Source organism: Elephas maximus, chromosome 19, assembly GCF_024166365.1.
Source record: "Elephas maximus indicus isolate mEleMax1 chromosome 19, mEleMax1 primary haplotype, whole genome shotgun sequence".
NCBI classification, from domain to species: domain Eukaryota; kingdom Metazoa; phylum Chordata; class Mammalia; order Proboscidea; family Elephantidae; genus Elephas; species Elephas maximus.
The window spans coordinates 21,166,540-21,182,988 of record NC_064837.1 but is presented as its reverse complement, the minus strand read 5'-3'; the positions used below and the strand labels follow the sequence as shown (position 1 = coordinate 21,182,988).

Sequence of the window (16,449 nt, the reverse complement as noted above, 5' to 3'; positions counted from 1 at the left end):
AAAGTGGACAATGCTTGGTTTATTGAACTGATGGCTCCTGACAGCCCCAGGGCTCATCTTTTCCAAGGCAGGAGCGAAGGGCAGCAGTCCCTGTAGTCCTTTGCTCAGTATGCTTGGTCCCATGTTTAGACAGACTGGCAGAATCCTGGGCACCCTGGCACTTTGACAAATGTCACGTGCAAGTATGTCCTTGCTCTCAAAGTGCTTATAGTAATTTAGGGACAGTACAGGAAACACTTCTGAATTTGTTGTTAGAGCTCTGGGGTTGCCCCAACCAGCCTGGCAGTGAGGAGGCTGGAACGGGCATTACATAGACTTCACCATAAAAGGGCATGAGCCCTGGGTGCTAGCTCACATTCCAAAATAAACAGCAGACATGGCCAGAGGAAAGTGTTACCAGCTGTGTTTGACATCATCACTCACATAGAAATACACACTCGGGATGCCTGCACATTTAAGCTGAGTCTTTGGATTGTAGTTAAGGGTGGGTGGGGTAGAAGACATAGCAGATTAAAGTGGGAAGAAAGCAACAAAAGGCAGAAGAATTATCACACGGTAGGAAAAAGGGGGAAACATCACCACTAGCTGGAGATGGCCAGAATTATCGGGTCCTGCCAGGCCTGCCTGCCCCACCAGGAGCAAAAGCCTGAGGCCATCAGTTTCATTTCTGCACCAGAGCACCAAGTCAGAAAGCCCCAGTGGCAGATCCCACTTACAAAAGGCTTGTGGCACACAATTAGGCTGAGCTACTATTGTCAGAAAAAGGCTACAAGGTCAAGTCAGAAACGCTAATATTAAACAAGCAATAGCTATGGTGGTCTGGTCATCAGGATGACCACATCAGGGCCCTTCACCCATGTCCTTGGGCCAGGCCTGGTCCAGCAGTCAGATCATGACACCAACACGGTTCTGTACACTGCAGGCAGGCCTAGCAGCCAACCCCCAGGAGGACTGTTAGAAGACTCCAAGCAGGCTTATACATGGAATTCCAACACAGCCAAGAAAGTAGCTAGGCTGGGCTCCTTGGGGTGTGTGTGTGTGAGGCCTGGCCAGTATAGCAGTCTCCCCAGACTCCTCAAATCTTTCTCACTCTTACCCTTTAGATGTTCAATCTCTGGGCCACTTGGCACCTTTTTTTTGGGAATTGTGGAATTTGGAAATAAAAATATACCAAGCTTTTAAACTGTAATATAAATATGTATTTTTTACAAAAGGATGGCAGAGGCTAAACAGAATGACATAATTGGTTGGGCAGCTTGGACCGACTGTGCCCTGCCCTGATGTGCAAGAGGGACAGCCGTGTGGAGCGCCAAGGTGGAAGAGCTCCCTGGGTGTGTGTAAAGAACGTGTGTGCTCCCACAGTACCAAACGACCAAAGGACCAGCTGTGGTCAGCACTGAAACCTGGTGGAGATTAATTCCTCAAACTCGAAGCATTACCTCTGGATCTGCTCTCAGGGGGGAACTTGACACAGAACATCCTCCGTTAAGCCCTGCTGGACTCCAGGAACAGCAGTGTTGCTGCTCAGAAAGCAGCACAGAGCTCAGCCAGGCAGCTCCTTCACAACACCAACTATATGAGGAAAAGCAGTAAATGTCTTCAGTCTCTCACACCAGTACCCTGGAGTGGTGCAAAAACCGTCTTCCTCTGAATAGCTCTGATGCTGAGCTAGTGCTGGCGTCTTCCATGGGGAATTGCTCTCACCGTAGGTAATAATCGATCGCAGCCGAGAAAGCTGCAAAACCGCCACAACCAATCACTCCAGCCTTTAAACCAGCTGTAAAGCAAACAGAAATGATTTATTACCATGGAGACAGATGCCGGGTCAGGCTGCTTTACAAAAAGTTTGCATACCTCAGATGCAGGGAAGCCAGCTAAAGTGTTCTAAGTCATCCCAACTATTATAGATCTGTGAGACTTCAAGAGTCTGTGTACTCAACCTAATCCAATGTGCTTTATCTAACTGTACATTCGTTTAACTTTTCTCATCCCCAAGAATTAATATTTCCAGTCTTATGGAAATAGCCCCTTACAGGCAGGAAACTGGTTAAGAGAACGAGCCCTTGGAATCAAGTGAAAGCATATGGCCTTTTACCCTGATTTGTTTATGGAATAAATTCCTGGGAAGGTGATCAAAGCAGTACTGCAGGGAGCTAAGCTTCTCAAAGAAGCCCTGACAAAGCTGAGTGATGGGAAGACCAAAGGAGAAGTTACTCTATAAATCACAAATGGTTTTTTTTGAGGACCCAAAGCAGGTTTTAATGACAACAGATCATCCTGGCTCTCAGAAGATGAGAAACAAACACTCTCTTGGCTCTGGGTAAGTCAGGGCACAACAGATGGTGAGCGGCCCAGCAATGGAGATTACTTCTAGGGAAAGTCAAGTCACTAGCCCAACACAACAAACTCATGATGAACATGCCAACATGGAGATGTGGCTGGGAACTGGTCGGCTTCTTTGTTGTTAACAACTGATAATCTAACATTTCTAGAATACTTACATTTGATTTTCAATGAGTAGAATTTTAAGGATCTCCAACTACAGAAAAGCATCACTGTGATAATTTACACACAAAACTAAAACTGACAGTTGCACAGTATTGTTAAGAAAAATGTCTAAGCACTTGGAATACATGGAGCTGAAAGTCCAACAGGCCCTGGTATGAGGACAAATGAGACGTACAGGGCTGCCTGGGCCCTGGCTATGCTTCTGTGATATCCTAGCGAGCAACTACTCCAGTGCTTACTTATTGGGTGGAAGTTCTTATGTCTTCTATATTTTCAAAATGGCAACAGCTCTTTTTAAGATAGATGTAGATCAGTGGTTCTAAGCTGGGGGCAATTTTGCCCACCAGAGGACCTCTGACAATGACTGGAGACATTTTCAGCTGTTACAACTGAAACAGTGCTACCGGTATCTGGTGGGTAGAGACCAGGGATGCTGCCAAACATCCTACAATGCACAGAACAGCCCCCCACAACAAAGAATTAACCAGTCCAAAAATCAGTAGTGCTAAGGATAAGAAACCTTGATCTAGATACTAGCAAGTTTCCAAAACTGAGTTAACACAGAAGCAAATATGATTAATTTGTCAGAAGGGAAGGATATCAAGTGTCCACATATGCCTTGGGCTGTCCCTGGAACACTCCTAAGTTTGGAAATGTCAACTTCAACATGCTGTCCAAGGCCACAAAGAAAAACCATCCGACAGTCGTTCACTAACCTCTGAAACCAATGGCTCCTCCAGTGATGCAGCCACTGATGACACTGTTCTTCCAATCCGATTTTCCCCGGTACTGTGGGTTGAGAAGTGCAGTTTAGAGCCAAAGAAGCAAGCGAGACAAAATGATTAAGGGAAAAACACACAGGGTTTCTGGTTTGCTAATTTAGTCCTGCACCTAAAGAAACTTTCTCTTTCCAAAGTGTAGTTCCTGAAATTTGAATGTGTTTAGAGATGCTTCCTGCAGGTGGCACCAGAGCACTGACACCAAGTGCCGCATTTGGGAAGGAATCAGTCTCTTCTCAGGTAGCCCAGTAAGTCCAACGTTTAAAATCACAGCCCACATCATAAACTCACCAAAAAAGTTTACACTAGGGATTATTGAATGGAAATTCAATCTAGCAAGTATCTGACATTTCTGATCTGCTTTCTAATAATGACGTTAAGAGCATTTCCTTTTAAAAGGAGTGAGGTGTCAGCAGTCAAGGATTTCACAGGTAGCAGAGACACTTACAGATTCCACCAAACACTCAGTGCAAGAAAACATGGCGCCCACAATGGCAAAGTTTTTGGCGTAGGACATTCCTCTCTGCCCCATGTCTTTAAGAACTTCTTTTGCAGTCGGTGTTCGGTAAGGATCCTTAGGGTCAAAGCCCACATTGGTGTCGATGCCGGCAGTGAACACCCCAAATGCACCTCCCAAGACGAATCCTAAGAAAAACCACAGAGATGAAGATTTCTTTGGCTTGTTTTCTGGGTTATGTATCGGGGTCATACTTGAACACCTTTTTGGCGGCCATTAGTGAAACATAACTGACACCCTCCCTCCTGCCACTCAAACTCTCCTCTCTCCTGATTTCCAAGTTATAAAATCCTGGATCTATCTTCTCTGTCTCCTCTTGAATTTTCTTTTTTTCTTTCATTTCTTGACATTCCTAAGATTCAAGTCTTTAACTCTCTGTTCTCTCTCTACACTCTCTCATATGTAACTCAGCCACTCTCAAGGTCAGCTATCAACTTTTGCAAATAACTTCCTTGCCAATGGTGACAGTCATAACAGTCGTTTAGTAAACACCATGTGCCAGGCCCTCTGGTGCTTTATAGCCACTGCCTCATTTATTCCTCACAAGAATCATGTGAGGTAAATACTATTATCCTCTCCTTTCTATATTATAGATGAAGAAACCAAAGTACAGAGAGGTTAAGTAACTTCTCCAAGGTCAAATGCTATGAAATGGCAAAGCCCACGCTACTGTCCACATCTTACCTTTCTGAACCTGCAGGACATTTTCATGTGGATGTCCCTTCATCACCTCAAGGTCAATGTACGTTCAATGAAATCATGGGCACCGCCTCTCTAGACTTTTCTGTGTATGGCTCCCTCTTCCCAGTCACTCCAGGTCCAAACTGCAGGGGCATATCTGATTGCTTCTTTGCTTCCCTCTACAAGCAGTCGGTTACCAAATAGGGAAAAATCTTTCTTCCTAGATTTTCAAATATGTTCATCCCTGTCTATGTTCACAATTATCATCCTAGTCTAGGCACTTTATCACTTCAACTCTGGAGTACTACAAAGACTCCATCATTTCAACAAATATGTAAGTGATTTGTTAAGGTCAGACACAAGGATAAACAAAGACCCAGTCCCGGCCTTCATGGAGCTCCAGTCTAGCAAACTTCCTGTATAGCCTCCCTATGCTGTTCTTTCTTTCATCACATTCCATCCTGATTCATCATACTCATTGCTACTTGTTACTCTCCTAAAAAAAAGCCCTGACACTCAATAGTTAAGTACTTGGCTGCTAACGGAAAGGTTGGCAGTTCAAACTCACCCAGTGGTTCTACGGGAGAAAAACACTCCACCCCCAACTTGAAATGACGCTTATCTTCCTTTTCGCCTACCTACGTTTTCTTATTCCTTCAAGATATAGCTCCAGTCTCACCTCTAGTCTCAGTCCTTCCCTAATCAAAAAGATCTTTTTTCTTCCTACTATACCTCAAATGGAGCCCTGGTGGAACAGTGGTTAAGAGCTCAAGCTGCTAACCAAAAGTTTGGCAGATCAAGTCTACCAGCTGCTCCTTGGAAGCCCTATGGGGCAGTTCTACTTTGTCCTATATGGTCACTAAAAAAGTTGGAATTGACTCCAGGCAACAGATTTTTTACACTTCAACTCTGCACCCTCAATACATTCACTTCTTAAATGTCCTTCACTCTCAATGAGACTTAAACTCATCTGCAAAAGTGGTCAAACTACCCTGTACACTGGAGAAATACTGTACTCTCTCAATCCTCAAAAGGTTTTAAAATAAATAAATAAATAAACCAGGTCCAGCCTTCTTTCCCTCTTGCTCAATGCTATCTAGTCACACAGACCTTTTTCTGTTTTTGAAACTTTAAGCCAATTTCTGCCTTAGGGTCCTTTGTATTTGCTGTTCTCTATGCCTGCAGCACTTCTCCGCAAGGTTCTTCTCAACATTATTCTCTCCATATGTTAAAACGTTAGCTTCGTAAGAACAAGGCTCTGGTCTCTTTCACTCACTCTCCTCACCGTCTAACACAAGATAGTTGCTCAGTAACAACTTATGGACTGAATTGTTATTTAAATTAATGAACCAACGGGCGAATGAAGTCAACCACTTTATAATCTCCATGCCCAGACTGCAGTATCCGATTCTCTGACCCAATTTCCATAGGTGAAAGCTAACCTCAGGGACAGGAGAGGCGTTGCCAGAGTTCACCGAACTGGTCGAAGCCCAGAGTTGCCTCGCCTCCCAGGCGCGCGTGGTCTTCTTGGCAGAGGCCCCCGCCGCCGTCCAAGCCCTCAGCCTCCCACGGGTCCCACTCGCCTCGCCTCACCTCCCACGCAGGCCAGCGCTGCCTTGAAGGCGCAGCTTTCCATCGCCTTCTCAATCATCTTCTGCTCCTCGCTCTTGGCCGGACTAGGGATCCCGCCCAGGCTACCAGGCTCCAGGATCCGGGGCTGGCGCTTGTCACCCACCAAGTATTGCAAAAGAACGCTGTACTGTAGCGGGGGTTCGTGGGCACCCGCTGCCTCAGGAGCGGACGCCCCAGCATTAGGGCTGGCGGCCGCCATGACAGTAGCTACCAAGTAACTCTCACGTCCTTCTCACAGCAGAATCCTCGAGCCTTACGTCTGGCCCCTGAGCGCCTAGTCACTGTATCGCAAGGGCAGATTCGCCACAATGAAAAACTACCCGAGGAAACTGCGAAAGACAAAGTTAATTCTTGTACACACGGCAGGAGAGCTATCGTATTTCCCAAAAGCCCCTTATAAAAATTTAATCAAGTTTGTTCAGCATCACCAACGGCACGGACAATCAAGATTCAGATTCCCCAGAAAGCGCCCCTATCTTTGGGGCTGCAACGCAGTGGTGCCGGGATTTGTAGTTCTTACCTAGTCATCCAACTACATTTCCCAGAAAGCCTCGCGTGGGCACTCGCGCTCCGGCATTATTAAGAACGCATTAGTGCCCGTGACAGGCGGTTGAGGAACTGGTGGGCACCCTCGAGGCTGCAGCGCCCTGGGGCGTCGTCAGGTGCCGCGGGAGGCCTCCGGCCTAATAATTGGGGTGATGAGACTGTGTCCTATATTCCTTGGGGGTGTTGAGATGTAAATGATTGAAGGTGCTTTGTAAATAAACCAAACCAGTTGCCGTGGAGTGGATCCTGAGTCATGGCGACCCCTGTGTGTCAGAGTAGAACTGTGCTCCTTTGAATTTTCAATGGCTGATTTTTCAGGGAGATCACCAGACCTTTCTTCTAAGGTGCATCTGGATGGACTCAAATTCCAACCGTTGGGTAAGCAGGCATGCGTGTTAACGGTTTGCAATATCCGTTAACTTAGAAGGTGGTGAGGATAGCTAGTCAACTTAGACAGAGAAGATGCGTCTTTTGTAGTCAAAGTTCTTTCTCTATGTTGTTGTCAACCAAAGAGAGCATATGATTCACCCTGCTTGTTTCCATCAGGCCACTGAGTAAGGTTCCCAGTGACTTCCCAGTTGTCATATCTAATTCACATCTCATTTTACCAGGCTTCTCAGCTGCATTTGACATTGTTGACTACTCCCTTCTTCTTAGAAATTTCTTCACAGTTTCAGTGGAGCCTCTCTCTCCTAGTTTTGCTACAGTCTCTCCAGTTGCTCCTTCCCAGACTTTTTTGCAGGCACCATTGCCTGACCCTTTCCTGCTGGACCTCTCAGGGCTTCATCCTCTATTTTTGTCTCTTTATGCAGCTCACTCTACCTGAGCAAACTCATCAACATTCATGGCTTCTACAATCATCTCGAACGCATTGGTGACTCCTAAATCTTTATCTGCAGCTTAGACCTTTCTCGTAAGTACAAGAACGAGACATTTCTCACAGGCACCTCTAACTCAACACAGTCTGCGAACCACCCTCCCCTAGCACATGAATGAGAGTCCCAGGGCTCAGATTTAGGCTTAATAGTCATGCTTAAGGTCTTAAGAGCCAGTGTCAGATCTGAGAGAAATTGGGACAGGCCCTCGACCAAGTCCTAGGCAAGGGGCCTTGGGAAGAAAGGACTAGTCTAAACAGCTAGTCCATGGGAATAGTTAGAGAGCAATAACGAAACCCAAAATGAAGGATCTGCATCAGAATTCAGGCAAGATCCAAGTCAGCACGTGGAGAAATTCCCTGTGGCAAAGGTACATGAAATCATAGGTAGAGAGGGAACAGTTACACTGATCTGGTACCTCCACCCCACCCCCATCTCCTTCCATCAGTGGAACAAGTTTCACCTGATGGAAAACTTGAACCTCCTCAAGTATATTCTGAAAATGAGAAGTGGTTTCCCATGTCTCTTTCTCTGGGCTGAACCTTTGCCAGTAGCCTAGGGACCCTATCTGGCCATGGCATCATTGGGAGTCTACCACCTCTCAAGTTACAGTTTGGTTCCCCACCCCAGGTTGTCTGGACTGATCATAAGGATACAGGCTTGGGGCAGTATCTCAGAGGGTCAGAGAGAGCAGGGAACAGTTAAAGATGAGTTAGATTCACAGGGAAGGTTGTAGGAAGAGTCAGAAGACTCTGAGTTGATGATCAATCACTTGAAGGACTCCAGGTAGCAGCACAGATGGGTAGTGTGTTGAACTGGAGGGAACTTGATTGTCTCTCACCCAGGTGTCCAGGAAACCCCAGGCAGCCTGAAGTTCTGTCGGGCACTGCCTGACTGCTGGCTTGTCACTGGAGCCCAGGAGTAAAAGAAGTAGCACGAGCTGGGATAGAATGGGGAGGTCCAAGGTGAGAAATGCAGTGCAGTGAGTTGCACATGAATTTGGTAACACTGATTTGTTTGAATAGTCTTCTTGCTGTCAGAGGTATGACCACATAGGAGGGCTTTGACCAATGCTGCCAAAACCAGAAGATAGCTAGGAGCTGAGGATGGAAACATGATGGCCGAGAAACTTATGGAAGAAGAAGATATTAATAAGTGCCTGTAGCTGGGCTGGGAAACCCTGGTGGTATAGTGGTTAAGTGCTACAGCTGCTAACCAAAGGGTTGGCAGTTCGAATCCGCCAGGCGCTCCTTGGAAACTCTATGGGGCAAGTTCTGCTCTGTCCTATAGGGTAGCTATGAGTCAGAATCGACTCGACGGCACTGGGTTTGGTTTTGGTTTGGTAGCTGGGCTGTCGCATGAGCTGATATATGTCAAGGTGGTGACTATATCTACCACCATCACCAGGATGGCTTCATGTTCATGTGGGGAGTGTAGGTCAGAGGGGAAATCCAGGGCATTTAGGAATCAAGAGTTGGTACAATGTTTGGACTGCCTCCACACGTGCTGGCATGAGGCAGGGTGTTCGTTCTATCACAGGGCTACCAAAAGTTGACTGGAGTGATTGGCTAGGAAGGAATTACGGGTCAGGCACCCATACAGCAGCCAGATTTTCCAGGTGAGGATCCCAGGTTAGGGTCATTTCCATTTCACTTGGTCCTCTAGGTTTCTTCCCAGAAAGTTTGACTGGTAAACTTGAAGTATTTGGAGAAAAATGGATTACTCAGATCCATGTAAACTCTGGCATGCAAGGTAACTGGTTGGAATTTGAGAAGCACAGTGGTATGCCAGCAGCCCATTGTGACAAATGTGTACTAGCAAAGTTCCTGGTTATTTGTCATGAGACAATCAGTCCTTCCTTCATCTGTGAAGGGTTGGGAAAGCAACAGAAATCAACCTTAGCCAGCTCGCACAAAAAGGGAGGTTTATTGGAAGTATAAAAGGAGCCGTGTCTACCTATGGACAGCTGATCTTTGACAAAGGGCTGAAATCCATTTAATGGGGAAGAGATAGTCTCTTTAACAAATGGTGCTGGCAAAACTGGATATCCATTTGCAGAAAAATGAAATAGGATCCATACCTCACACCATACACAAAAAAACCAACTCAAGATGGATCAAAGACCTTAATGTAAAACCTAAAACTATAAAGATCATGGAAGCAAACCTAGGGGCCCTAATTCACGGCATAAATAGACTATTAAACATAATTAAAAATGTACAAGCAGCAGAAGATAAACTAGACAACAGGAACCTCCTAAAAATTAAACACTTGCCTGAATCAAAAGACTTTTCCAAAGAGTAAAAAGAGAACCTACAGACCAGGAAAAAAAAAATTGGCAATGAAGGTAGGTAGCACCCTGCCAGTTTCATCTTTATCTTTAAAGCAACTTTTCCTTGCTCAAAGGACTGGAGTTAAAGAGTTTGGGCTAATTAATCGTCGAAAAAAAAGCCACCGATTCCTATCTGGCCATCCATTTAGCTCCAAAGTGAGGAGCTCAACTTCACAGTTCCTACAGTGGCCTGGCCACAGCACAGATGGCCATCTCCTGCCAACTGGGGACCGGACTTCGAGCTGGATTCCTTGCGAGGCCTCAGGGGTGTTTGCAGAGTAGAAGACCTGGACCTAGATGAATTCGTTGCTCTGCTTTTCCCTGGAGGCAGAAAACTATCGGTGTACCCTCTACCCACTTACAATTCTACCCAAACCCAGAGCTTCTGTGACCTGTTATTACTGTCATAGCTGAATGAGAAGGACCCGGTGCTCCTCTGGGTTAAGAAGGAACTTCTCTAGGAGTGGTGCCAGCACAGCAGGGGTGCAGTTTTGCTGTGGCAGTGAATTCTGTGTTTTTTGGTTCTAACTTCTTTAGCTAGCCACAGCTGAGGCACTGTTAGTCTGCAGGGAGCACTGGTTGTTCTCTTGTTAGATGCCAGAATAAGAGCCTGGCATTGAGTACCTTGGGCCTCACTGCCTCATATGGATGAAAGAGTTTGTAGGATTGAGAGTAGGACCAGGACTCAGGATGCTGAGGACAACCTGGGTTTTAGGGCAAAACTCCCATCCCTCTATCCTGACTGCCCCAGTGTGGGGTTGGTAGGAAATACTCTGGACTCAAACTGGGAGCAAAGGACACTGAAGCCTCAAGCCCCATTAGAGGAAGCCTTAGAAAGCAAGGGGTAGCATGAATTCATCAAGGGGGCAGTTAACAAAGATCAGACCCCAAATCAGTCTCCCAGCTAAGGTCAGGCAAGTGAGTTTGAGGGGCAGGCTAGAGGGCTCACCTGTGAGGATGTGGCTTTTTGTTGAGGATGTGGACGTTGTTCTGGAGCTAAGATGTTCAGGTGGGCTTAGATTAGAACTTACTTAACCACTTATCTTCCTCCTGGGTGAATGGTGCTCCCATGTACTTGATTAATCTTCATTGACCCCTTGCTTCCTATAGCACTCCCCTCCCATACTTTCTAAATATCTTTAAAACCCATCCCTTCCTTTTCATACTCATTGCCATGCCACAGTTTGGGCTCTTGTTATTACTGATTTATAGCCACTCTGGTGGTGCAGCAGTTAAAGAGCTCAGCTGCTAATCAAAAGTTTGGCAGTTCAAATCCACCAGCCGCTCCTTGGAAACCCTGTGGAGCAGATCTGCTCTGTCCTATAGGGTCACTATGAGTTGGGTTTGGTTTTTTGGTTTTAGTCTTCAGGTCTCCTACCTTGCTGCTCTCCAAACCATCCACAGAATGATCTTTCAACACACAAATTGGATCACGTCCCCAACTCATAATTCTTCTTCGTGCCAGGATAAAATTTAAACTGAATTGTTGCTTTTACAACTGGCGCCCCAGAAAAAATGTGCTTCAGTCCAAGTTTAAATTCTTATTCAAACATCTCCATTCCCAGGTGTGTGCTTTCGACGTTCTTTTTGGATCTAGAAGTACTATAGTGACTCCGAATCATTAAGAGTTTGTGTTCTTTAGTGTTTGAGAGCTCAATCTGGACTTTTTGGCTGATTCTTTCACTTGTGCATTGTCCTCAGGCAAGTGTAAAATATTAGAAAATATTTACTATTATAATTTCTTAATTGACTTTGACTTATGATAACCATGGTGAGAGCCAAGGCATCCTGTATTATTTCCAGTGACATCTCCTTATATTCAAGCCAGCTTCTGGTGGGTGATGGTAATGTTCTGGACAGATTTCTTCCACAGCATAATTGTTTGGAGGTTTATTTACACACTGACATCCAACAATCCAGATTTGCTTACTATCTCTTGTACTTTGGCTTTGGCTTTGCTTACAAGAAAAAAAAAAACTGTTGGAAGTTTGGCACCCCGACTGCCAGTCTGGTGGATTTTTAGGATTTACTTCAGACTCAGTTAATGAATCATATGCTTTGGCTATATCTGCCTTGGAGTCACGTCCATGACCATTGGGAGGTTCAGGCACAAGGTGCATACCTAAAATAGATCTAACCTCTGAGATTTGATCTGAAAAGTATTGGAGGCAAATAGAAATGTGTATAATGTTTTTTTAGCATCTTGCATTCTGGCTCAGAAAAGAGCTGGGAGGTTTCAAGAACTAGAGGCCAGACTCACCCTGCTTGCTGTAGGATAAAATGAAGCAGAACAATTACGGTGACTTTCCAAAGTTATATATCAAGTTGGTGCCAGAAAGATAAGAACCACTTCTGCTATAACCATCAAGTACAACACCCTTTTTCCCCTTCCTTCATCTTCATCCTTCTCAAATCTCACCTCCATCCCTGGCTACCTTACTGAACATTTTGATCAAAGATTCTGTAGAAGAATCCTGATGAAAGGGGGGGAAATGCAGAACAGAATTTCAAATTCTAATGGACTCCAGATTTCCTGGAGCCATGGAGGCTGGATGAACCCCTGAAACTATTGCCCTGAGATAATCTTTAAATCTTAAACCAAAAATACCCCCTGAAATCTTCTTAACACCAAACAATAGTTTGGCTTAGCTAGGAAAAATTGTCTGCCTTGAGCATTATGCTCTTCCAAGGTCTATCTATATGGGATCAAACTGACAACAACTACTTGAAAGATTAGATAGGAAACTTAGGGGGCAGAGAGTTTATGTTAGTGGAAAGGAACAATCCAGAAGAGGAGGGTGAGAATGGTTGTACATCTCAAAGAATGTAATGAATGGCACTGAATTGTACATGTAGAAACTGTTGAATTGGTATATGTTTTGCTGCATAATTCTCAACAACAAAATAAGTAAAATTTATAATAAAAAAATCTCACCTGCGTATTTTATTTCACTCACCTCTCTAGGAAGCAATTTCCTTCCTCAGTGGATCTGCTCCAAAACTTCAGCTTCTAAAAAGGAAAAGAAAACACAGGTGTAAAAACTGTAATATAGTATTAACCTACGGGTAAAATCCTTTAGAGTGAACTCCTCATAAATGGGATCAATTTTCTCTTTGAACAGAAATTTCCTCAAATCAATTATCACTTGAAATATGTGGACTGGGAACTTTTTTTTTTAAGTTGAGCACCAAAATTAATTTTCCTCCTTTTTTTTGTTGAGCTTTAGGTGAAAGTTTACAGTGCAAATTAGTTTCTCATTAAACAATCAATACACATACTGTTTTGTGACATCAGTCGCCAACCCCACGATGTGTCAACACTCTCTCCTTCTCAACCTCGTTTTCCCCATTTCCATTCGTCCAGCCTTCCTGTCCCTTCCTGCCTTCTCGTCTTTGCTTTTGAGCTGGTGGGCCCATTTCATCTCATATACATGGCTGAACTACATGTGTTATTGTTTGTTTTATAGGCCTGTCTAATCTTTGGCTGAAGGGTGAACTTCGGGAGTGACTTACGTACTGAGTTAAAATGGTGTCTGGGGGCCATTCTCTCTGGTTTTCTCCAGTCTCTGTCAGACCAGTAAGTCTGGTCTTTTTTTTCTGAGTTAGAATTTTGTTCTACATTTTTCTGTAGCTCTGTCCAGAACTGTCTACTGTGATCCCTGTCTGAGAAGTCTGGGCTGGGAACATTTTTATCATCAAAATGTTCATTTTATAGTAACAGATTGTTATAATAGAATTTGAATTGTTGTTTGTAAGACATTTCTCCCTTTTATCCTGACATGTCCTGCTGTACTTTAAATATTTCTTTTCCCACTTATTCTCTGATCTAATTCTTATTTAAAAAAAAATTCAATGCGTTTTCTTGTTGAACTAGAATAATACCTTCCATAGTATTCCCACATGTATTCCCAGCCCCTCAATTCCCTTCCCTAAGCAACCTGCTACTATTTCTTAAATGTCCTTCCAGGTATATTTCATGAATTTATAAGCATTATATTTGTGTGTATGTTTATTTTTCCCACTTAGAAAATTACAAGTGGTAGCTTAGTATGTCCTATCCTGCACCTTACCTTAAGCAGTGCACATATACAGCTCCTTCATTCTTTTCAGGAATCAGGTTGTATTCTAGTAGATGGATGTGCCACAATGTAATCATCCTCACTGATATACAATTAGGCTCTTTCCCATCTTTTTCTAATTTCACCAGTGAAGCAATAAATGTCCGTACACATATATCCTTGTTCACGTGTGCCAGTGTACCTGAAGACCAAGGTATTTGTGGTTTATGGGTCTGAAAAGTGACAAGTGTATATTTGCTCTGTGTGTTTTATATGACCTATGTGCTTTAGCATGCAATTTTCCAAAAGGAAAACGGGGTAATATTTATGTTTGGTACAATGTCAGGGGTGTTATATCCCCTTAATACATATTTCAAAACAACAGTAATTTTCGGGAGAGCCAATCAATTCACATAACATAACTAGCTACATACCAACAGGGAGATTCTCTTTAAGTGGGTCTCTTGTCCTGCCATAAGCAGAGAATATACTTTCCAAAGGCCAAAGGACATTGACTCTTCTTTAGAGAAAGCCAAATGAGTCTCATTGGACTTCTTTTTATAACAAACGCCCACCAGAATTATGATTTTGGAATCATTTCCATTGCAAATCCCCTCTTTCCACAGCCCTTTAAAAGGCAGCTGTGATATCTGGCTTCCAACCAAGGCCTGCTGTACCAACAATCTTCTAAATTTTATATTTATTTCATGTGCAGTATGTTCAAACTCTCACTTTCCCAGGTGCCAGATGCTGGTTTGGACACATTCCAGTGGAAAGTGCTTTCCTGTAAAATAATAAAAGTAAAATACTGAACAAGCTGTCTCTTCAGATCAGACTTGCACCTACTAGTCCAAAGTAAGTAATAATGACTTCACTATTTTCCCAAATTTGCATTTCCCAAACTCCCACTTCACCTATCTCCATGTCCAATGTTTTGTCCTTTGGCTTCTATAGGATATAAATGCTTATAGTCCTCTATGTTTCTTCAGTGTTCATTTGAAAACTTCAAAGTGTAGGAATCTCTGTGTTTAACATGATGCCAATGGTTAACACTCAATAGACTGCTAACCAAAAGGTTAGAAGTTTGAGTCTGCCCAGAAGTGCCTTCGAAGAAAGGCTTGGTGAGCTACTTCCAAAATCACCCAATGAAAACTCTTTGAGACACAGTGATCTGACCTGCAACTCATTAAGGGGACAGCACAGGACCAGGCAACTTTTGTTCTGTTATGTGTGGGGTTGCCATGAGTTCTGGCTGATTGAATGGCCACTAACAACAATAACGGCATAACACAGCCCGCCCGTGGGTATTTCTAATAGGCTTTGGATGAGAAGATGAAGCATTTTAGGCTATTTACAGTATTTTTAAAAAGATATTTAATAATTTAATATCTGTTATGTTAGGAGTTTTAACATATTTTCACTAAAAAGTGATGCTTTCTGTATGTTTTATAATAATACCACCCCTGCAGTAGCCAGGAATTTTGGCATGACACTCTCCCTACAAACGCACATGGAACCGTTATGCCCTTCTGCTTCTGTGGCAGAGTTTTGCCTGCTTAGAAACAGTCCTCAATCCAGAGAGCCTACTTGTGAAACCAGCGGCAACATTAGGCGGTTACTAAGAAAACGGACATCATTTGTAGAGATTGTCAACCCACTTTTGGCATCCACTTGGGCCTCTTTACTGGTTTATATGGTCACTTTTCACTGATCTGAAAACCAGCACAATTCTGTGTTTTCCCCTAGAAGCATTGAGAATGTTTGCCCTGGTAGTTCGTATTTGTGCCAAAAGCTTGCTGTTATGTTTTGAGGTTTAAATTAACTCCGGTAACTTTTGTTTTTGAAAGCCGCTGCTAAAAAAAAAAAAAAAAAAATCTATTTTGAAAGCTGCTATATATAGAAAAACAAAAGTACCCTACTTCGCTTTTCGGTATCTCTTCACATACTGGGCTCTGGTAGACCTCGTTTTGTTTTTGAGTCTTTCCAGTAGATGGCAGTACACGCCCAAGAAATAACTTCCAAAGGGGGCGGTTGAGGACGCTGCAAGAGGCGTTTTTTTGCTTTCACTGCGTTATTGGTAGCTCAGCGGATTCCCCCAAGGCCCTCTTTTCCGGGTGGGCATGGTATACACTTTGTTTCTGTGGGGTGGGGCGCGGAAGGTTGGTCACAGACCACCTGTTAAGATTTCCTTAAAGATCCGGTAACATCTTGGCAGCTGACAAAAAAAAAAAATCCCCGCAGTTTTTCTCAACTATCGACAGCCTCGCTGTAAGCCATATAACCGACTCAGGAGAGCAGCCAGCATTGATTTAGAGGTGTCGCGGCATCTGTTGCATCGCATACATTTGTTGAGATGGAAGAGAGTCACTCGCTGGTGGGGAACGGCCGCTGCGACCTGTGAACTGAAATCCCGCGCGGTATCTGCAATCAGCCCCCACGGACTGAGTTCCTCTTGGGTGCCTAGCACCTTATCAGAAGCTACACAAGAAATATAAGAGGGGACGTCCTCCAAGTGCTTATC

General features: G+C 44.0%; 1 protein-coding gene across 1 annotated transcript; it reads right to left on the bottom strand.

Annotated features, from left to right (window-relative positions):
* Positions 1-240: 240 nt before the first annotated feature.
* TIMM22 (translocase of inner mitochondrial membrane 22) lies at positions 241-6,370 on the bottom strand. Its single transcript, XM_049860029.1, has 4 exons — positions 6,079-6,370; positions 3,736-3,932; positions 3,225-3,297; positions 241-1,777 (listed from the first exon to the last, which is right to left on the bottom strand). The coding sequence occupies exons 1-4, from the start codon at positions 6,314-6,316 to the stop codon at positions 1,701-1,703; spliced, it is 585 nt and encodes a 194-aa protein (XP_049715986.1). The 5' UTR covers positions 6,317-6,370; the 3' UTR covers positions 241-1,700.
* Positions 6,371-16,449: the final 10,079 nt, after the last annotated feature.

Bases quoted from the DNA above. Each gene is read 5' to 3' on its own strand.
- TIMM22 (XM_049860029.1), bottom strand. From the start codon at position 6,316: ATGGCGGCCGCCAGCCCTAATGCTGGGGCGTCCGCTCCTGAGGCAGCG. The intron at 3,298-3,735 runs GTAAGTGTCTCT...CTCAACCCACAG, and splicing joins CTGAGTGTTTGGTGGAATCT to TACCGGGGAAAATCGGATTG. The intron at 1,778-3,224 runs GTTAGTGAACGA...TTTGCTTTACAG, and splicing joins AGGAGCCATTGGTTTCAGAG to CTGGTTTAAAGGCTGGAGTG.